The 22,604-nt window shown below is 50.0% G+C and overlaps 1 protein-coding gene across 2 annotated transcripts in view; it reads right to left on the bottom strand.

The window, feature by feature from the left end:
- The window catches only part of CLIP2 (CAP-Gly domain containing linker protein 2), a 59,086-nt gene extending 36,482 nt beyond the window's left edge, over window positions 1-22,604 (bottom strand). For both annotated transcript variants that reach the window (XM_080940565.1, XM_080940566.1), the window contains exons 1-2: window positions 22,471-22,604; window positions 7,662-7,852 (exon numbers count right to left, since the gene is read on the bottom strand). In XM_080940565.1, coding sequence (XP_080796691.1) covers window positions 7,662-7,785 — 124 coding nt within the window. In that variant the 5' untranslated portion in view covers window positions 7,786-7,852; window positions 22,471-22,604. The remainder of the gene's footprint in view (window positions 1-7,661; window positions 7,853-22,470) is intronic.

Here is a 22,604-nt window from a genome sequence, read left to right as displayed (position 1 = left end):
CCACCTCTGCCTCCAGAGTACCAGGATCAAAGGTGTGCGCCACTACACCACCGCACCCGGCTGCACTATTAATTATTAAAAAAAAAATCAAGCATGGTCCTCACCTCCCACATTCTAAGTTGGCTTCACTCAGCAAATGATCCCTCTCTTCTGGAAGAGCTTTGATGCAACGAGAAAATGGCTCCCCTGGTAAGAGTGAGTTCATGAAGCCCCTCCCAGTGCCACAGAAACCTGATGTGACAGCACATGCCTCTTATCTCGGCATTTGGGAAGTGGAAGCAGGAGGCTGAAGAATGCAAGGTCATTTCTGTTATAGTGGATTCAAGGCTAGCCTGGGCTACATGAGATACCCCTCCCCCTTTCTTAAGATAAAAGAAAAAGAAAGCTGGGGAGAAGGCTCTGTTGTTATGTATATGTGATGGCTGTACAAGCCTAGACCCAACTTTGGATCCCAGAACTACACCATTAATGCAAGGTGGGCACATGCCATGCTAGCCTCAAAAAGTAGAGAGAGAGCGACCCTGGATGGGTGTGACACTAACCATATCGATGAGCTTGGGGTTTGACCGAGAGACCCTGACTTAATGGTGATGGGGACAGAAGGCATGAAGAAGGATCCCATAACAACCCCAGGCCAACAAAGCACACCCACACATACAGATGCACCCCAACGCTCACACGTTCGAGGGTCTTACCAGGACCTGCAGAGACAACACACTGAAAACTCTGGGATGAACTTGATTTTGCCCTGATGGCCTTGGAGAAATGAGAAACATCCTGTGCTAGGTCCTGGGCCTTCTAGGAGATGGTCACTTTTCTAAATGTTCTAGTAACACAGGATGCTTCGAAGGAGTATAATATTTGCTTCCAAGTTCAATTAAGAAACTCCTTACACGGGCTAGAGAGATGGCTAAGTGATTAAGAGCACTGACTGCTCTTCCAGAGGTCCTGAGTTCAATTCCCAGCAACCACACGGTGACTCACAACCATTTGTAATAGGATCTGATGCCCTCTTCTGGTTGTCTGAACACAGCTACAGTGTGCTCAAATAAAATAAATTAATAAATAAATCCTTAAGAAGAAGAAGAATAAAGAAAGAAAGAAAAAAAGAAAGAAAGAAAGAAAGAAAGAAAGAAAGAAAGAAAGAAAGAAAGAAAGAAAAAAAAGAAACTTTCCTTACACAAAGTTAAGGGTACCCCCCCAAGCCTTCAATATGTTAACATGCACCATGAACACACAAGAGGGGTTAGGAAGAAGGTGAGCCTATGATGTTTTATCAAATTTGCAATCTCTACCACTGAGAGATACTGAACCATGTGACGTGGGTCACCCTGTCACGGATCCTACAGTTTTTTCTTGTTGCCACCTAAGGGGGTCTGCATGTCCAACTGTGCCAACTCTAACAACCCTTCACAAAGCAGCCATCACAAGCCCTTTGCTTGACGTCTCTCCCCGTCCTCCAATGCCACGGTGCTGCGTTTTCCCAGTTTGCACAGTCTGCCGGGCTACTCACTTCAGCTCCAGGAACTGAATGTCCACCAACTCTCCTCTAGACAGACCCTCTGTCCTGAGGAAGGTCCATCTCCCCCACCACACTTCCAGCAAGAAACATACATACGCGCTCTGAAGCCCTGAGTGGTTTTCTGTTCCAAGCCCTTTCCTCTTCCCAGAGGCTCTCAAAGGCACAGGTCATAAAGGAAGAAATAACGAACCTCCTCGGAATGATGTCCCCCTTCAATCAGCCTTTGGACAGTTCCCACCCCTATGGCGTCCACGGAAGGCTGAGTCTGTCCCACGACACAGGAAGAGTCCTCTGTAGTTTGAACACACCCCCCCCCCGCCCTGTGGCACCGAGCCAGCGAGGCTGCCTCTGTAGCTGCTTCCCTGAAAGCATCCTCCATCCAGATAGGCTCAGCATCCTTACGGGAGTCAAATGCTATTCGTAACCCCCTTCTGTCCCCCCCACTCAGAGCCCGCAGAGAGCTGGGGAACCTGAGTAGGAATGGGGAGGGTGTAACAGGCTTCTTACCCTGAAATGAGCAAAGCCAGCTCCCCATGGAGAAGCTTCAGGCACCAGCCTTAGAGCCTGGCAGGCAGGCAGGCAGGCGCTGGTCTTAGTCCCCGCCTCCCGGATCAATAGTGGACAGAAAGGCAGGAGTGTTCAAAGGCAGCCCTGCCCCCTGCCACATAGCCCCAGAAAAAGCCCATCTTGGCTTCCCCATCCTGACACCATTAACAAGTTTAGGATGTGGTTAGGGGAGGGAGTGGAGGAGCCGGCCTTAAAGAATCCTCTTGACCTTGACTGACTGGAAGTAGCAAGGGCAACAGGGTGGCCTGGTCCCCCCAATGCCTCAAACAAACATCTCAGACTAGGCACCTTAGTGATGGGCAGGGAGCAGAGGAGCAAGCCTATACCTCAGTTCCAGGGAGGGTGAGGCAGGAGGATGGCCACCGGATCTAGGACAGACCTGATCACACAGGGAAACAAATGATCTCAAACACAAAAGAGGAGAGTCAGCAAGATGGCTCAAGGATTATTCAGAGGCACCTGTCACCAAGCGTGACAAGCTGAGCTCAATCCCTGGGACCCACATGCCGGAGGGAGAGAACTCATCCTTACAAACTGTCATCTGACCTCCACACACCTGCTGGGGCACATGCGCCCACACACATACACATATGAAATAAGTAATAGAAAGATATGTGTAAGTAAATAAACACATTTGAGGGACTCAGACGGAAATCACCGGCAGAGTGCTTGCCTAGGATTTCCCAGCGGCGACGGGCTGGGGTGTGGCTCGGTTACAGAACAAATGATCACACTAGGTCATTTGAATGCCACAAGATGAAGGCTCTGACGTGGTAGTGGGTAAGCAACATGACCAGGGAGAGCCCTTCAAGGCCTGCCTCAGTGGCGGAAGTACAATGGCTGCCAATGGCCCCTACTCTGTTGGACAAACCAGATCCCAGCTGCCCAGCACATCTTCCAAGAGCCACCGAAGGGACTTCTCGGGTGTGGAATTAAAAGGAGACTCCTGAGGCTGGAGAGATGACTCAGTGCATGAGGATCTGAGTTCAAATCCCAGGACCCATATAAAGCTGGACATGGTCATGTACTCTGAGCTTGGACAGCAACATGGTTGAGCGAGACAGGTGAGCCCCCTGGAAGCTCATGGGCCAGCCAAGCTGGTGTAAACAGGTAGACGGAAAGAGATCTAGTATCCTGTGAGTTCTAGGCCAGCTAGGGCTACACGGTAAGAACCTATCTTCAAAAGAGAGAGACTCAAACAATACCGACGCTTCATGAAAACCTGAAGACCTCTGACCTCTGCATGGCGCTGTGCACACCCGGGACATGAACACACACGCGAGATCAAAGGAGACTCCAGGGTAAGGCTGCTGTGTAGAACCCAACAGAACCTCCCTTCCCAATGCAGAACAGAGTGGAGCCCACAGCCGGTAGGTACCTGGAGACGTGAACCCTCTTCTCCTGCCTGCAGTCCCGGATAGATGCTAACACTGACCTGGGTCCTCCCAGAGCATCCCGTTCCATCCTATCCAGACTCCCCCACCTAGCTCCACACCTGCCCACCTTTCAAACCACCTCTACTTGCATTCTCGGGAGACCCCCGCCCCTGAAGTCTCCCCAGGACCCTGCTGCACCCTGTGTCGTGCTTCTGGGTACCAATAAAGCCTTCCCTGCTACACATGGCATCCGCCCAGGCTGTTTCCCGTGCCAGACCCTCTCTGCCCAAAGCTGACATCATGCCTTGGGAGGGAGCCACAGCGCAGCTTCCCAAGGCAGGCGCCAATTCGCACAATCTCTCAAATCATCCTGGGTGTTCCCCACAGGGTCCTGGTATCCTCAGTGCTTTGTATTACTGACTGACTGATATATTCGTTTTGAAACGAGGCTCATATATCCCAGGCGCTAGCCTCAAGGATAACCTTTACCTTTGACCCCTTTCCCTCCTATTTCCCAACAGCTGAGAAAACAGATACACATCACACCTGGTTTATGTAGTGCTGGGAATGGGGAACCCAGAGCTTTGTGCATGCTGGGTAAATACCAACCAAGCTACATTTCCAGACAATGTTTATTTTCGAGGCAGGGTTTCCCATATTTACTCCAGGCTAACCCTGATCTCACACTCCTCCTGCTTCAGCCTGAGTGCTGGGGTGACATATGTGTCATTCGTGCCTGGCACCACTTTGGAGAGTGGACGGCCAGTCCCGTGAGTGAGTAGGAACCTGGAGGGCGGCAGGAATGGGGACGGTTTTCCCTAGAACTCCTGTCTAACCTCATTCCCAAATCTCTTGGCACTGATACCCCAAAGCATAAGAAGAGCCTTTGCCTAAAATTTCCTGGTGAGAGACTAGGGTGTGGCTCAGTAGTGGAGCACCTGCCTGGAAATACACACACACACACACACACACACACACACACACCCCTCAGGGACTGGAGTTGTGTGGCTCAGTGACAGAACACTGGTCTGGCATGTGTAAAGTTCTGGATTAAATCCCAGACACTTGGAATAAAAGAAACTGGGTCCTCACTTGATGAGGGCCAATGAAGAAAGAACCCAGAAGAGACAATAGGCCTTTCTCCCTGAAGGTCATGTCTTGGCCTAGGGCCAGGCTGGCTGGTCCACTTCCCCAGCCCCTAGGTTCCACAGAGCCACCCCTGCTGGAAAAAGCTCAGCCTGCTAGGAGCCTATAGTTAATATGGTCTCTTTGTACTTAAAATTCTCTTTTTTAAATATTTATTTTATGTGCATGTGTGTTCTATTGCATGTAAGTGTGTGCACTGTAAACGTGCCTGACCAAAAGAGGGTATTGGCTCCTCGAACTGGAGTTAGAGATGGTTGTGAGCCACCATGTAAGTGCTGGGAGCCACGCTTGGGTCCTCTGCAAGAGCAGCAAGAAGTATTCTTAACCATTGAGCCATCTTTCCAGCTCCTAGAATTCTGTCTTTGTTGCTGTGTGTATGTATGTAGTACATATGATGTTGGCTATGTGCATGTCTGGGAGACAGGGGTGGGGTATATGTCAGGGTGTGTGTCATAGTTCTTGGAAGGCAACTTGTGGGAGTCATTTCTCTCTCTGTACCATGTGGGTCCAGGGACTGAGCTCACTAACCTAACAATGCAGTTTTCCCAACCATCCTATTACTCAGCACCCTCGAGCTCCTCCCAGGAAGTGACCCAACTCAGGACAGTGGCCCCATGGCCTTCTTTTGACAGGCAGAGAGCATGCACCCTTCTCCTAGATGACTGTACGTTTCCTCTCTAACCTAGTCTTCCCCTCAGCCACATGGCCCATGCTCACAGTGGAGATAATATACCTTGGGGCCCCTTAAGCCACACCCTATACAGTTTTTCCCATGTTGGAAAGACACCTGAATCCCTGTCCTTCACCCTCACTTCTGATGCTCCCACTCCTTCCACACAGATGTGTCTTTGTACATGAACACATCCATGTATATGCACATACATGTGTGCATGCATGTGGAAGAGGTCAGAGGTCAGTACTGACATCATAGTTTCACGTCTATTTTTGGGATGAGCCATCCCGACAAAGGCAACTTAAGGGAGAAAGGGTTTATTTTTAGCTCACCTCTCTGGGTCACAGTCCATCATGGCGGAAGAGCCAAGGCAGACGTTGAAACAGCTGCTCACATCACATGCACAGGCAAGAGCAGAGAGAAAGGAACGCTTGCCTGCTCCTGACCAGCTGGCTTTCTCTACGTTCATATAGTTCACAGCCTCAAACCAGAGAACAGTACTGTCCACTTTCAGACAAGTGCACAGGCCAACGGAGACAATCCCTCATGAGACTGTCCCACCCTGTTGTTCTGGATTATATCAAGTTGACAATTGAAATTAACCACCATATTGGGTATATTTATTTATTTATTTATTTAAGTATAGAATAGAGTTTATTCAGTGCATGGGGAGGGGAGAGGGGGGGGGAGAGAGAGGGGGGGGGGAAGAGGAGTAGAGGAGAGGAGAGGCAGGCCATGAGCACGTGGATCGAGAGGGGACGCCAATGGGGAGAGCAGGAGCAAGAGCCATACTGGGTGTCTTGCTTTATTACTTTCCACCCCGCTCTTCGAGACAGGGTCTGTCTGTCTGTCTGGACCTAGAGCTGACCGATTCTGCTAGTCTGGCTGACCGTCAAGCTGGGGCTCTTCTTGCCACACTGCCAGACTCAGGCCCTTGCACTTGCATGGAAAGTGCTTCACCAGCCAAGAAATCCTCCCAGCCCTGAGATTGATCTTCTTTTCCCCTCTGCACAAGCCAAATTAAATCCAGCTCCCAGGGCTTTTATATCACCTGCAAGATCTGTCTGTCTGCCTGCCTGTCTGTCTGTCTCTCTCTCCCTCCCTCCCACTGGCTTCTTCTGACATGCATATGAAGAAATCTGGCATCTTACAGAGGCTGTACTAGATCACTGAGCCTGCTAGGAATCTGTGCTGGCTTCCCTCACATTGCAACCTCCTTGGCCTTCTTTGGCTCACACTTTCTGCACCGCCTACCACCCCCTACCCCCACCCCTACCATCATCACCACTCCCCCAACCCAACCACCTAGACCTCTTAAACCCAGCTGTGTAGTCTAATCTCTACTAGTTGTTTCCAAAACTCTAGGACAACCAAATGAGTTGGATGGAGTGTAACCTAAGCAGGGGATGTGTGGAGCTGGGGGCCTCTCTCATCAAAGAGAAGAGAGAGAAACAATTAAGGTCTCCACAGCAAAGACTACAGAAAGGCGAATCTCCGGCTGGGAGTGCTGGCCTATAACCCCAGCCCTGTAGGATGAGGCAGGAAGAACATGAGTTCGAGGCCAGCCTGAGCTATAAGACTGAGACCCTGTCTCAAAAACTAACCAAACTATTTCTAATTCTAGCACACTCTCTACGATACTCAGTGTTAACTGTCAATCTGACAGAATCTGGAATCTTCCAGGAGACGGGCCTCTCAGCACACCAGTGGAATTATCACAATCTGTTTACTGGATATTGAAAGATGCATTTTAATGGTGCGTAGGACATCCCCTAATGAAGCCTGCACGGTATGGAATAGAGACAGCTGAACAGAAGCATGCATCCACCTCTCTGTTTCTTGGTGAGATGTGACTAATGACTTTCCCCACCATGATGGAGTTCATGAGCTGCGAACCAAAGCCCAACCCTTCTCCCTCCAGTTGCTTCTGTGAGGGTACTTTATCACAGCAAAAGAAACTACGAGGCCCCTTGTGGTTAAAATTTGTCCTGTTGGAGTTGAGGATTTGGCTCAGTTGGTAGAGCATTTGCCTGTCATGCACAAAACCTTAGGTCCCATTCCCAGCACCACATAATCTGGGCATTAGGGTACACATCGGAACCCTTAGCACCGTAGAGGCAGAGGGAAGACGATCACTGATTGTAGCCTGGGCTACGTAATAAGTTTCTGAACACCGAGACAAAGCTACCTCTGAGTTACCCAAACTCCTCTGTAAGTAGCCTTAATAAATTCACTGGTTCCATCAAGTTGGAGTCTGGTGGAATCTTTATTTTGCTCCGTGGCTGGTATCCTATCTGAGTGGGATACATGTTTGTTCTTGCCTCCCTGGGAAAAGTCTCCATGCTGAGGCCCCCTTCCCTCTCTTGGCCTCACGTACCTTCTTTGGAGCCACTGGCCGATGCCACCACAGAAGATGAAGCAGACCCGATGGATGGCCTGCCCACGGGACTGGAGTGCTTCCCCCCTCGGCCAGGGGGCTTCAGGCCACTGGGCTTCTGCATGGTGGTGCCACTAGGAGGGCAGACGAAAGCAGATGCTGGTCACATCCTCTCTGCCATCCTTGGTCACCTACGGGCAGAACACAAGAGGGATGGAGACATAATGTTCTCTTTAGGGAACTTGACCAGTCCCAGTAGTCCAGAAAGTGACAGAGCCCTATCAGAGGATGCTGGTACTTCCTTTCTGTTCTGTTTGAGATAGAGTATCATATAGCCCAGGCTGGCCTCAAACTGATTATACAGTAGAGGCAGATTGAAAGTCCTGCCTCCATTTCCTAAGGGTGGGGTTTACAGATGTAAGCCAGCACGCCTGATCGACTCTAGACCAGGGATGGAACTCAGGTCTCCAGTGCTGCATGGATACTCTACTGCCTTTATTTGTTTGGTTTTTGACACATAGTCCCACTATACATCCTAGGCTGGCTCTTCCAGTCCTAGCCCAGCCTCCTGAGTGTGGTGGTTACAAATATGCGTCACCAAGCTCCACCATGCCACATCATTTACAGACAGAGCTGTGATCTTCGCTTTGGGGCTGCTTCGGTGTGGGGCTGCAAGGTGCCTCAAGAACCATCCTACAACCACCGAAGACAGCGAGCTGGTGAGCCAGGCCACAAGTTCGGACTGGCTTCCATTAACCCCGCTTGTTTGTTTGGCCCACACTTATGGGAAGGTGACCGCCATTCACCAGAAAGGATCTAAAAGGAAAAGAAAAGGAAAAAGCTGGAGGCTCACTCCTGTAATCTCATCCCTCAGGAGCCTGAGACAGGGAGTGTTGACACACACACACACACACACACACACACACACAGTGGGGTGAACACCTAATCTAGAAATCCATATAAAATGGTCTCTCAGTCATATGTTCAAGCAGCCAGTGGATGTTTTAGTTGGTTGCTTGTTTGTCTTTTTTTTTTAATTATATATTTATTTATTTGGGAGGAGGTCAGAAAAATAGGTTCTCTCTTTTATCTTTTGTTTTTTTTTTTAATAATTATTTATTTTATGTATATGAGTACACTGTAGCTGTCTTCAGACAAACCAGAAGAGGGCATCAGATCCCATTATACCATTACAGATGGTTGTGAGCCACTGTGTGGTTGCTGGGAATTGAACTCAGGACCTCTGGAAGCACAATTGGCGCTCTTAGTTGCTGAGCCATCTCTCCAGCCCTGGTTGCTTGTTTTTATAAAGTAGGTTTGCATGCTGCTCAAGGGCTCTACCACTGAGCCACGCCCCCAGCCCCTCACTGGGGGATTCTAGGCAGGAGCTCTACCACTGAGCCACGCCCCCAGCCCCTCACTGGGTATTCTAGGGAAATCTTTCACTGCTGAGCCAAGCCCTCCCCAACCTCTTTTCATTTTGAGATAGAGTCTAAGTTGCTCGGGTTGGCCTTGAGCTTATCATCCTCCTGCCTCAACCTCTGAGCAACTAGATCACATGCGTACATCGTCAAAATGGGCGATTTGAGATTTTCTCCACCAGCTGCATCTCCTCCAGAGGACACTTGGCCCAACAAGTATTGTCCCAGGTAGCCTCTTGGGACCAATGGCCCTGGAGATCTACAGCTGCCCTTCTGTCTATATTTCGTGTCCCCAAGCCTTGGGAAACCTGAAATCAGGCCTTGCTGTCTTCTCTCCGAGAACCCGTCCATCAGTGTTTGATCCTGATCCTATGACTGTAGAGCCCATGTGAGGGCAGGCCTGAATCCATGTAGAGAGGACGACAGCCTTCTGGGCCACAGGTCTCTGCGACAATCTCAAAAAAGGCTTCCTCAGTTTCCCTACTGTTAGTGAACCAAGGAGCACCCACATTCTAGAGCCAGGTGCGCCCCAGCCTGCCTTCAGCAACTTGGTGCCAAGAGCCACATCACCGCCAGCCACCAAATGCGGCACATTTCCACTGCTGCCACAAGTCGCATATTCTCCCTATTGTATGGGTGCTGTACCCCCATATAGAGCCAGTGGCTTCCCTCCCTGCTCTCTTCTCCTCCACCCTCTTTCTGAGGCAGCCTTTGTCTATCCCACTGAACAAATCTCTCAGGTAAAGTGTGACTTTGTGGCATCCACTGGCCCTCTGATCGCTGCAAAAACCCTAACACCTGCGGTTCTTGATGAGCCCAAGGAACCTACAGTGTAAAGAACCTGTCTGCATGCCTCCCACCATGATAATGGTCTAAACCTCTGTTTTCTTTTATAGAAGTCAGAACCAGGAAGGCTGACACAGGTGGGTTCCCTGGAGCTCCCCGGCCACTTAGCCTACTTGGTGATCCTCTCCGGGCAGTAAAAACCATCCACACATAGGTACATTTATGTGTGTTGGGAGTATGCACACACACACACACACACACACACACACACACACACACACACACACAGAGATGTAGGCATGTGCACACACACAATGGAGATTAGTAAAAAGGAAAGGGAAAGAAAGAAAGGAAGAAAGAGGAAGGGAAGAGAGAGAAAAGAAAAGGAAGGAACAGAGAGGGCTACTGAGATGTAAAGGAACTTGCTGCCAAGCTTGAAGTCCTGAGTTCAATTCCCAGTCCACACATGGTAAGAGACACCAACCTCGGCAAACAGTCCTCCACATGTGCGTACAGTACACATGTGCCCCTACACAAAGATAATGAGTGTTACCGTTTTTTAAAAAGAATACATACTTATAGACCCAGGAGCTGGAAAGACAAAATTAACTTCACAGATTCCATCTGAGTCACCGGTGTTGAAGCTATGACTGAACTGGCCCCAAGGCTGGCTCTTCCCTTACCTCCTAGCCTGGTGGCCCTGCTCTAAAACAACATTTCCAAGACCCCGACCTCTGGGGACAGCGCCTGCTTGCTTCAACTAACAAAGGAGCGCATGGAGCAGTCAGAAGGGAACCAAGCCAGCATTCAGCCAGTCTCAGCTACCCCAGCCAGGGGACTGGAGGGGACCGGAAAGGGGAGGGGGAGGGGAAAACGGTAGCAGGAAGAGGGGAGAAGGCAAAGTCTGAGCTGGCCCTCTGTGACTCAGCCGGGCTCTGGGACAGAGAACTGGCTGGGGGTTGGGGGAGGACGTGGAGGTGGTGATACACTGGCCTCTGGCCACAGTGCAGCTGAGGGCGGAGGCCAAGAAGTGAGACCTGAGGTCCAAACCCAGTCTCACTCCAAGAGGCCTTAGGACATGAAGCCAGATGACAGTCCCAGGGGTACCTGTACTGGGATACAGGTAGCAGCCAAGGTCAGCACTCGGTGATTCTAGCACAACAGAGGCAGAGGAGGAAAGGTTTCAAGTTCCAGGTGAGCAAAATGAAAGTAAAACCATAAACCAAGCTTAGCATCTAGCTGGATTGGGAGAGGGCTTGCCTACTAGGCAGGAAGCCCTGGGTTCGAGCCCCTGTACCCACAAACCAGGTTGTGTGCACCTGTGGTCCTAAAAGTAGGGAGGTGGAGCAGGATCAGAAGTTCAGGGTTATCCTCAGCTACATAGTGAGTCTGAGGTCAGCCTGGGCTATAAAACCAATTTTAATCCCAGCACTCGGGAAGCAGAGGCAGGTGAATCTCTCTTTGAGTTTGAGGCCAGCCTGAATTAGTTCAGGACAGCCAGAGTTACATAGAAAAACTCTGTCTCAATAAAAGGAAGGAAGGAAGGAAGGAAGGAAAGAAGGAAGGAAGGAAGGAAGGAAGGAAGGAAGGAAAGAAGGAAGGAAGGAAGATAATAAAACTGGGGTCTAAGTATGGCTGCCTTGGGAGATGCAGGTGCCGGAGTTGGGATGCTTGTAACCCCAGGAGTATCCCAGATACTCGACAAGAGTTCAGGAGGCCCATGTCGCAACTCTCTGGTGACTTTGTTCACACAAGCATTTTCTGGGAGCTCGGGTCTAACGGAAGCAACAGGTCCCCGTGTGCTTTCCTCAACTGCCACTTACTGGAAAGAAACCCGAGCTCTGTTGCTGGGTTTCCATTTCAGCTGCCTGGGGGTGACTAGCCACAGCATCAGTAGGGGACAGGGCCCAGGACTCTGACCCAGTGAATTGGTGGTGGCCTAGAAAGGGAAACAAGTGCCAAGTGGAGCAAGAGAAAGCCCAACTCCTATGAGGTAATATGGCCCCGGGGCAGGGAAGAGGGCATCAGGATGTAGGCACCCTGGCCCAGAATTCCAGCCAGCCGCTGGCCCTGCCTCATTCACTGGGCACTTCTGCCAGGAGAGAGTCCCTGATAAGGGTGCTAACTACTACTGACACTAGACATGCCCAACCTCTTCTCCTATAAAAAATTATATTTATGGCAGAAGGGGTGCATGTATGTCCCATGCATGAAGGGTGCCAACTTGGTGGGGGGGGTTGTTGGACATTTTCTTTCCTTCTACAAGGAGTCTCCAGGGGTCGAACTCAGCTTGTTGGCTTGGCAGTTTGGCCCTTTACCTGCTGGGCAAGCTTGAACTCCCTGTGTTTCCATATTTGATATATGGCCCAAGTTGGTCTCAAGCTTTCCATCCCCCTGCCTCTCTCTGCCCAGTGCTGAGATTAAGAGGCCAGGATGTCATTCGAACTGCATCTGGGTCAGAGAACACAGGCAGCTTGCGGTGGGTCATCGAGAGGTCACCCGAATCCATGACCTCCCAGCCGAAGACAAGCCAAGGCTGGGGCTGGGATGGTCCCTCCCTGTGAGTCTTGCCAACTTCCAGGCAAAAAAATAAATAAATAAATAAAACAATGTTCAGGCTCTAAACCAGTTGTGCCTCAGGCCTGGGAGAATGGGAGAAATGGAGTTCATCTGCCTGGGTCCCTGTCCCCACCCTCCTCCCCTCTCTCTCCCCTGGTCACCAGGGTCAGCAAGATGCTGGGAACAGCCAGCCCTTGCACCGCTGTGTAATAACTGTAGAGTGGGAAAAGAACAGAGATAAGGAACTTGGCTGAGGTCGTTGGATCCATTGATAGAGCCAAGAGGCCTGTCCACGCCGGGGAAGAGGGTCAGCAGCAGAGACCAGCATGAGGCTCTGGAAGAGCCTCCAAGCCGAGCTGGGGCCACAGCTAGACACTCTGGAGACATGACTTCAGGGAGGGGAGTGGATGAAGCTAGGGAGACCAGGCTACTCACGCAGCTGAGTGGGAAAGGCAGACCAACAGCAAACAGCCCCCCAGACAACTGCCAGCTTTGGTGGGTGTTTGTTCTGGTTGGTTACTTGCTTTTTGTTTTGTGAGACAGGGTCTCTTTAGGTAACCCTGGCTCTCCTGAAACTCACATAGATCAGGCTAGCCTCCAACTGACAAAATATCTGCCTCCCCAGTGCTGGGATAAAAGGCGTGTACCACCATCCTTCTGGGGGTTTGGTTTTTGTTTATTTCTTTTTATTTTATGTACATTATTGTTTTACCTGCAGGGGTGTCTGTGTAAGGGTGTCGGATCCCCTGGAACTGGAGTTATAGACAGTTGTGAGCCGGTATGTGGTTGCTGGGAATTGAACTCAGGACCTCTGGAAGAGCAGTCCGTGCTCTTAACCACTGAGCCATCTCTCCAGTCCATATATATAATATATATATTTAAAGATACTGTCTTGTGTAGCCCAGAATAAGTGAAAACAAAACTGTTTGATGTGACTGTTTGAAATCCTGATCCTTCCTGGCCCCACCTGCTGAGTACTGGCATTACAGGCCTGGGTTTCCATGTGGGCTTTTGTATGTGAGGTTATAGGTCTTTTTTTTTTTCCTCTTTATTTGAAAACAGGGCTCTGCTAGGTAGCCCAGCTTGGCTTGAAAGTGTCTATTCTCCTGCCTCAGACTCTCCAGTGCTGCAATGGCCAAAATATACTAAAATACACAGCTAAACAGTTTTGGTCTGAGGGTATTTTGTTTGGTTTTGTCTTCAAGACAGGGTTTCTCTGTGTAGCCCTGGCTGTCCTGGAACTCGCTCGGCAGACCAGGCTGGCCTCGAACTCAGAGAGCCACCTGCTTCTTCCTCCTGAGTGCTGGGCTAAAGGCATGCGCCACCACGCCTGACCCGGCTTTGTTTCGTTTTGTTTTTTAGCTACCTGGCAGGCCGGTGAGATGGTTCAGAGAGGAAATGCATTTGTTGTGCAAACCTGGCAATCCGAGTTCAATTCCCAGAACCCATGCAAAGGTGGAAGGAGAGAACCAGTTCCACAGAGCTATTCTCTGACCTCCAAATGTGCATTATGATATGTACACACACTCATACATGCGAGTACATACATGTACACACATCATGCATGATCATACACATGTAGTAATAATAATTTAAGTTATTTTTAGATAAAACTAAGCTAGAGTTCAGAGCACTAGCTGCCCTTCCAGAGAACTCAGGTTCAAGTCCCAGCACCTACGTGGCAGCTCACACCTGTCTGTAATTGCAATCCCACAGCTTCTGACACCCTCAGACAGACATATGTACAGGCAAACCCCTAATATCCATAAAATAAAAATACACTTTAAAAAAGAGCATGGACGGGCAGGAGAGATGGCTCAGTGGTTAAGAGCATTGACTGCTCTTCCAGAGGTCCTGAGTTCAATTCCCAGCAACCACATGGTAGCTCACAACCATCTGTAATGGAATCTGATGCCCTCTTCTGGTGTGTCTGAAGACAGCTACAGTGTACTCATATATATTAAATAAATTTAAATTTTTTTTTAAAAGAGCATGGACTGTTCTCAAAAAACCAAAATAACATCAAATAACTTTTAAAACTTATATTAGATTTATTTATTTTATTTCATGTAAGAGTTTTACCTGTATGTATGTAAGTATATATGTGCACTGCATGCGTGTAAGTATATATGTGCACTGCATGTGTGTAAGTATATATGTGCACTGCATGCGTGTAAGTATATACGTGCACTGCATGCGTGTAAGTATATACGTGCACTGCATGCATGTAAGTATATATGTGCACTGCATGCGTGTAAGTATATATGTGCACTGCATGTGTGTAAGTATATATGTGCACTGCATGTGTGTAAGTATATATGTGCACTGCATGTGTGTAAGTATATATGTGCACTGCATGTGTGTAAGTATATATGTGCACTGCATGCGTGTAAGTATATATGTGCACTGCATTGTGTAAGTATATATGTGCACTGCATGCGTGTAAGTATATACGTGCACTGCATGTGTGTAAGTATATACATGCACTGCATGTGTGTAAGTATATATGTGCACTGCATTGTGTAAGTATATATGTGCACTGCATGCGTGTAAGTACCCATAGAGGTCAGAAGAGGGTACTGGATCCCATGAGTCTGACGGATGCTTGTGAACCACCATATTGGTGCTGGGAACTGAACTTGGGTCCTCAGCAAGAAAATTCTCCAACTGCTGATCTAATGCTTTAGACCCAATAAATGTAATAATATTTTTTAAAAGGTTTCCTAAAAGTCTACTTCTGGTCTCCATAGGCACATACACTCTACACATCCACACAAACATGTACTCATGCACACATACATACATACTCACACATCCAAACATGTACACATGCACACACACACTCATACTTTCACACAAACATGTACACATCACACGCATACCCACACACTCACATGTACATATGCACACACACTCACACATCCACACAAACATGTATACATGCACACACACATACACTCACACATCCACACAAACATGTACACATGCACACACATACACACACACTCACACTTCCACACAAACATGTACACATCACACACATACCTACACACTCACACATCCACACAAGCATGTACACATGCACATACAGGTAAAACTATTCTAAGATATCTATGTCTAACTGACATTACAGTTACAGACTCAATGACTAAATCCCAGGCTATTCCTTGGGCTCCGGATCCAGTTCCATCAGACCACCTGGCTGTGAAGGACTGACCTGTGTCCTGTGGATCTATTTCATGCGTGTCTCCCCCAAGACTCTGACTTCCCCTGAGGGCAGGAGAGGTCACAGTGTGGCCCAGTGGTACTGCACAGAATGGGGACCTTCTACTGTGCCTCGATTTCCTGCAGCAAGCTTCTGTATCAACATCCCAGATCCTCTCCCATCCTGGCAATGTTATGAGTAGGCAAGGGACAGGAAGGAAGAGACACGGATGCTGGGATCTGGCCCTGGAATAGCATGAGAGTCCAACCAGACAAAGGGAGGACTAAGATGGGGCAGCCAGGAGAAAGAGGAACTTGCCAGCAAAACAGGTCAAGGGTACCACCCACACACCTGAAACTAAAACCCAGTGACACTAAAGTGGGTGGGAAGAGAACAGAAGAGAGACTCAAGATGCAGTGGGCTCAGACGTCACCAGGAAGACACCCAAATCGGTACTATCCACTGTTGCTTCCGACAAAGCAGTCTCACCCTCGCTACCAAGAACCTACCACACACATGTACTCTTACTCATGTCCAGGTTTCCTGCAAAGTGGTACCCAGTGCCCCTGAATGCCTTCTCCCACTTCTTAATGGAGAGCAGAGTGGGGGATCCAGCCTTTGCAAATCCCAGTACCAGTCTGCATCTCAGGACCTAGGACAGCGCCAGGCAAGAGGCTCAAAATTGCAACTGTAATGGCTCCGTTCAAGAGTCCTGAAATTAGGCTAGGAGGGTGCTGATAGAGTCTTCGCTTAACCTACCTACACACAGTACCTGGCTCCTGTCCCCAGGGCCACACGGGCTCGGCCTCACACACAGGTAAACGCCTGCAACTGGTAGGCAGGTCAAGAGTTCAAGTTCATCCTTCATTACACCGAGAGGTTGAGACCAACCTGGGTGAGGTGAGACCTTGTTTCAAAACAAAACAACAACAAAACAGAAGCTGGAGAGATGTCTCAGTGGTTAAGAGCACTGTCTGCCCTTCCAGGGGATCCGGATTCAATTCCCAGCACCCACAGGGCAGTAGACAACTGTCTGCAATCCTGCTGAAAGTGATCTGACATACCTCACACAGACATGCACAGGAAACAAATATAAGTCACTAACAAAAAAGAAAAAAATTAAATGACCCTCATCCAGGCTGGAGTTGTGGCTCAGTGGTAGAGCACCTACCTCGAATCCTCCTGAGAAAGGCTGGGGGCATGGTAGGTAGGTGCCTACCCAAGATCCTCTAGTGCAAGAAGTGTGGGTCCGCTGTAGAGCACCTGCCTAACTCTGTGAGACTCTGGGGAGGAGACTAGGGTAAGGCAGGGGAGAGAGCACACGGCCCTGTATTTATGTCTTGTAATGATTCCTCCCTGCCTCTTCTGCATCCTGCTCAGAAGACAGCAGTTCATTAACCTTTCCAGGCACTTCTGAAGGTATCAATTACAGTTCACGTTTCACTGTGAAGACCAGGCAGGAGGGGTCAAGGGAGGAAGGCTCTGGGGCCTGGGAAAACACAGGGTGCTGGAACCAGACCCATTCACCCCCAGTTGCCAGATCTTGGGAGTATAGGGTCTTACCTCAACCTGGGCCAGGGCAGAGAGTTTACATAGAAGGTTGCATCCTTAACTGGAGCACTATAGAGAATCTAGTGCCATAATGGTAAAATGTCCATGGCTCTGCCTCCTCCATCAGACCACCAGCTCCTATACATAGCCACACCCCAACTGTCTACACACACACACACACACACACACACACACACACACACATACATGCACACAACTTCATGAACCAAAAGCTCGCCTGACAGTTTATACCAGCTATTCCCAGTTCCAGTCTACCACCAACTAAGTAGATGGGGGTAGTCCCCTTACTTGGTCTCTGTGGCAACCCAGGATTAAGGGAGATGCCACCAGGAAGGGGGGTCTATGAACAGAAGCTGAAACCAGCATTTACAACAGTCACATTGGGCCAGGCCACACTCATGAGTCAAAGAGAGATAGGACAGAGGCAAGATTAGAGTAGAGAAAACGAAACCAGCATCTAGAAAGAAACAGAAAGGATGGGGTGCCAGCCAGCTTCCTGGTCCAGGTGGCCCAGGCTCCCTGCAATTCTTCAGCGATTAAGTCTCATTTTCCTACTCAGAACCTTCCTTCTGAGGCCAGCAAGACTGTGGGATGGGCTCAGAGGGGAAAATATTGGCCATCAAGTCTAATGAACTCAGTTCAATTCCTGGTATCCATAGTCGGGAGAGAAACAACTCCCAAAGTTATCCCATGGCCTTCACAAGTACGTCATAGTATGTGGGAGCATGTACAAACACACACATACACACACACACACACGTGTACACACATGTACACACACACCCACACACCATAAATACATTCAAAAAAATAAATAAATGGAACTGAAGTCTCCCTTTCCTTAACTGAACGAGGCTCTGATTCCCTAGGACAAAGAAGACCAGGAACAGTGGAGGTATAAAGATGTTTCCCTTAGCAAATCGCTTGCCATACAAACGTAAGGACTGGAGTTCAGATCCCCAGTGCCCATGTCAAAAAGCAGCACGTGTCTGTAACTACAGCACCAGAGAGCTGGAGAGAGGAGGAGCCCTGGGGCTTGATCGTTGGCAAGTGTCATTGAGTCAGTGAGGTCTAGGTTAAGTGAGATACCGTCTCAAAAGATCAGGTGAAAGGCCAGCAAGATGGCTTAGTGGGTAAAGGGGCTTGCCACCAAGTCTGGTCATCTGACATTAATACCTGGTATCCATGACAGAATCAGAAAACAGATCCCAGTAAGTTGTCTTCTGACTTCCATGTGCATCCAAGTGGATACACACCTATCCACGCCCACATGGAATAAAATGGACGGCGACTGAGGAAGACAGAGCTAACCCCTAGCCTCTCCACACACGTGTTCACCCAAATGCTCACATGCACACTGTGGAACTACACACCTGCAACCCCAGCTCTCAGAAAGGACAATCGGAAGTGGAGGCTAGCCTTCAGTCTGCAGCAGGTTTGAAGCTAGCTTGTGCTACAAGGAAGCTCTGTCTGGAAACAACAGAAAGTCCCAACAACAGGGTATGGAAGGGGGCCCTCTTCTAATTCTGTGTCCCTTCCATGACAGCTGGGTTCAACAAAACATGCTTGCTACTTACAGCTTATAAAGAGAACTGAGGTGAGCTTAGTGGAGGCACAGAGTCTGGCCAGTTGATGAAAGGGAGGGAGAAGAGGGGAAGGGAGGGGAAGGGGAAGGGAAAGGAGGAGGGGAAGGGGGAGGGAAGGGAGAGGGGAAGGGGGAGGAAAGGGGGAGGGGAGGAAAGGGGGAGGGGGAAGGGGGAGGAAAGGGGGAAGGGAGGGGAAGGGGGAGGGGAGGAGCCACTTCCATGAAATGCAGGGCCTGAGGAATTGTGTGGGCTCCAGAATCCAGACAGTGTTTAGACTTTGTACTGAGGTGTTGTCAGCGAGTACAATTGTAATTATGCTGGAGAGAAACAGACCTTGACTTTGCAGAAGATGGTGTGCCCCTTAGGCACACAGTAAGTACTTAAGCAATGCATGGACAAAGCACACAGTGGTGCCCACTTGTCATCCCAGAGCTACAGAGGTAGAGGCAGGAAGATCAGCCTGGGCTACAAAGTGACTCTGAGGCTAGGTTAGGGTACAGAGTGACTTTAAGAACAGCCTGGGCTACGCGACTATATATATATATATATATATATATATATATATATATATATATATATATATATATATATATATATATATATACATGCAGAGAAGGTGCTGTGGTTCATTCAGTACAGTGCCTGCCTAACATGTCTGAACCCCAAGTCTATCCCCACACCACATAAACCTGGAGGGGTAGCACACACCTGTCTGCTGTCTGTCATCCTAGCTTCCTAGCTGTTGGAAAATGTGGGCCAGAAGAGCAGAGGTTCAAAGTCAGGGCTGTAAAGTCTAAGGCAAGGCTAAGATACATGAGACTATCTCCAATAAACAAAGGGCTGAAGAGACAGCTCAGGGCCTGGGACCCAGGTCTATTTCCAGCACCCACATCAGGCAGTTACAACAGTCTGTAACTCTAATGCCAGCGGATCTCATACCCTCTGGTCTCCACACTGCACCTGCACACTCATAGACAGCCCACAGATACACACAAAGATCAAACCAAATCTTAAAAATAATGCAAAAAAACCCAACAAATGGATATATTTATTTCAAAAGTCAGAACCACTGGACATGGTGGCTGTTGTTAGTCCCAACATTAAGCAAGCACATATCCGTGAGTTCAAGGCCAGCCTGGGCTACATAGTAAGTTCTAAGCCAGCCTGGGCTACATAGTGAGACCCTGTGTAAAAGGGAGTTGGGGGTGGAGATTAGAACTAAACATTCCTGGCCCAGAATAAGCACTTATTATGTGTTTTTTTAAAGGTCTGTGTAAAGGCAGAAATTCTCCCAAGAGCTACTGGGTGGCAAGTGCAGTCTCTCCTCTAGGCAAAGCAGCAGAGACAGAGAAGCCAGGGTAAACAGCAGCTATGCAGTTACTGACCAGAGAGGGACTGGAAACCACACTGAGCCTGTCTTCCAGGCAGGGACAAGGAAGACTTAGGGAGAAGAGGACAATGGCTTTGCTATCAATGAAGGAGAGCAGGAAGCAGGAAGGGAGATAGTACAAGAGCAGGCCCTGTGGTGGGGCTAAGAGGCTAGGCTGTGTGAAGATAAAGGGCAGCCAGAGGGGGTAAAAAGGTAAAGGGGATGGATAAGTCGCCTGCTCCAGGCTGAGAGTCACTTCCTGTAGGAAAAAAAATCAACTGGGAATGTAGTGCAATGGAGGAGTTCTTATCTAGAATTTCCCCCAGAGGTGTGGCTCAGTGGTACAGCCCCTGCCTAAAACCTCCCAGTGAGGGGCTGGGGGCGTGGCTCAGTGGTACAGCCCCTGCCTAGAGTCACCCAGTAAGAAGATAGGGAAGGGTGTGGCTCAGCCAGAGAAGCCATGAGGTCTTAGGTTCAATTCCTCATGCCACCAAATACAAATAAGTAAAGTCATAAAAACTCTGTCCTAGGGAACATGGTTTTCTCAAAAGTCCTAAAAGGCAAATCCCCTCAGTACTTCCATTTTACTGACGAGGAAACAGAGACAACAAGGTATGTGATCTTATCCAAAGCCACACAGCGATTCAAGTAACAAAGCAAGGATGTCAAACTCCAGCACCTGAACTCCTGCTTCTTGGGATAAGTGTTCGAGCGGAGAATTTGGGGTTCTAAGTAGTCACTTCCCACCTGAGTGCCTCCGTTAGAAGGGTGTGTATCTGGGTGTACTCCTCCAAGGCTCTTCAGACATTGGGGCTCCCCTATCTCTAACCTCATCCTGAAGCCTCTGCTTCCACTGATTACCCTTTTAAGCGCTGCTGAAACCCATGTGTCCTGTGCTAAGTGGGCACCTAGTGTATGCAAGGAAGGAACTGGCAAACAGGCTCTGTCTTGAACTTCACGCCCTAGTAACCTAAATCTTTCTCTGCCCATTTAAGCCAGACTGCCTCTTGTCCGGAAGCTCTTGTGGGAGCCATGGCCTAGGTAAAAAGCACCGTTGGGCAGGGCACAGGTCTCAGGGTCTGCCGCACCCTCCAGCCGTGCCTCTTGGAGGAGGCTCTTAGCTTCTCCATTTGCCGGACATCAGGTTAGGTTGTGCTATGCTGTGCAGAGCAGCTCCGGTTCAGCGTACCTGCCAGCCCCTGGTAGTGCCAATCCAGGTGGCAGCGACCTTATGAATGAAGGACCCATTGTTTACATTTACAACTGAAGGGGAGGAAGCCTCCGGCTCACAGCAAAGGGAAGGTGGCCCCACGTGGTGCTCTCTGCCTCCTCCACAGAGCACCGGCCCTGGGCCAGCCCCACCCCCCCAACCCTCTGTCTGGGCACCCTTCAAGATTAAGGCCAATTCCCTGCCTAGTTCTACGACCCTCCAGCCCCCTGCCCATTTGTAGTCCAGAAGACAGGAGCGGAACCTGGAGGGAAGGGGGGCTGGGTGTATGCATTTCTGGGTTGTGATTCCTCTAAGATGTTCCTCTGTCTGCAACGACATTTCCAGGCTTGGGTCAGGCTCGAGAGGAGACACGCGTGGCAAAGCCCAATGAGTTCGGGACAAACACACAGGCCCCGCCTGAGGAATCCAAGCGGGCTAGCCCTGGAGGCTCAACCCTGCATCCTGCGTCGCCACTGCCCCTCCCTGGGGGGAGGGAAAAAATTTGCTGCCTCACCAGCCACCAGCGCTAGCTTGGGGGGGCACCCCTGCGGAAAACCACCCTGCCTGGGCCTTCCCCTTACCCTATCCTCTTCCAAGGCAGACTCTCCAATCAAGTTTTGCTAAGGGTACCAACCAGGCGACCCCAGGTGGCGGGGCGGGGGCCTCCGTGTCTGATCCCAGATGCCAGGTCTAGAGATGAGGGTTGATGGCCGCGCCCACCAGGCTGGGTCCCCCACAGAGCCTGAGTGAGAACCTTCCCCAAGAGCTCTGCAGCTTCTCCAGCTGCCTGGACCCGCTCTTGGAAAGAGGACGCCAACAAACACACCCGAATCCCAGTCTATGGATGTGCGTACCATCTGGACATGCAATCCAGGAGCGCCCCCAACCCCAGCAGCGGTCTGGGTTAAGGAAGTTGAGGTTCACCCCGCCCACGCCCACCAGCGGCGGCGACCCTGCCCGCTGTCCTTGCCCACGCGGCGACAATGGCTCGGTGATAGCACCCCCTTTTCTTTCCAGGGTAGGGTGCCGCCGCCCCCCGCGACTCTGCGTCCTTTGTTGCCCGCGCGCCCCCATCGCGCGCGTCGCCAGAGCGGCGCCTACCTTGGAGCTCCAGCAGCGACCAGGACCCGACACCCCTCGCCTCCTCTTGGTCCGCGCGTCCCGGGAACAAGGATGCTGTGCGGGTCCCCTCACGCCCGTCGTTGCCCTAACCCGGTCTCCGCGCTCCGAGTCCG

This window comes from Micromys minutus (genome assembly GCF_963924665.1).
Source record: "Micromys minutus genome assembly, chromosome: 29".
NCBI lineage: Eukaryota > Metazoa > Chordata > Mammalia > Rodentia > Muridae > Micromys > Micromys minutus.
This window is presented reverse-complemented; position numbering and strand designations above follow the sequence as displayed.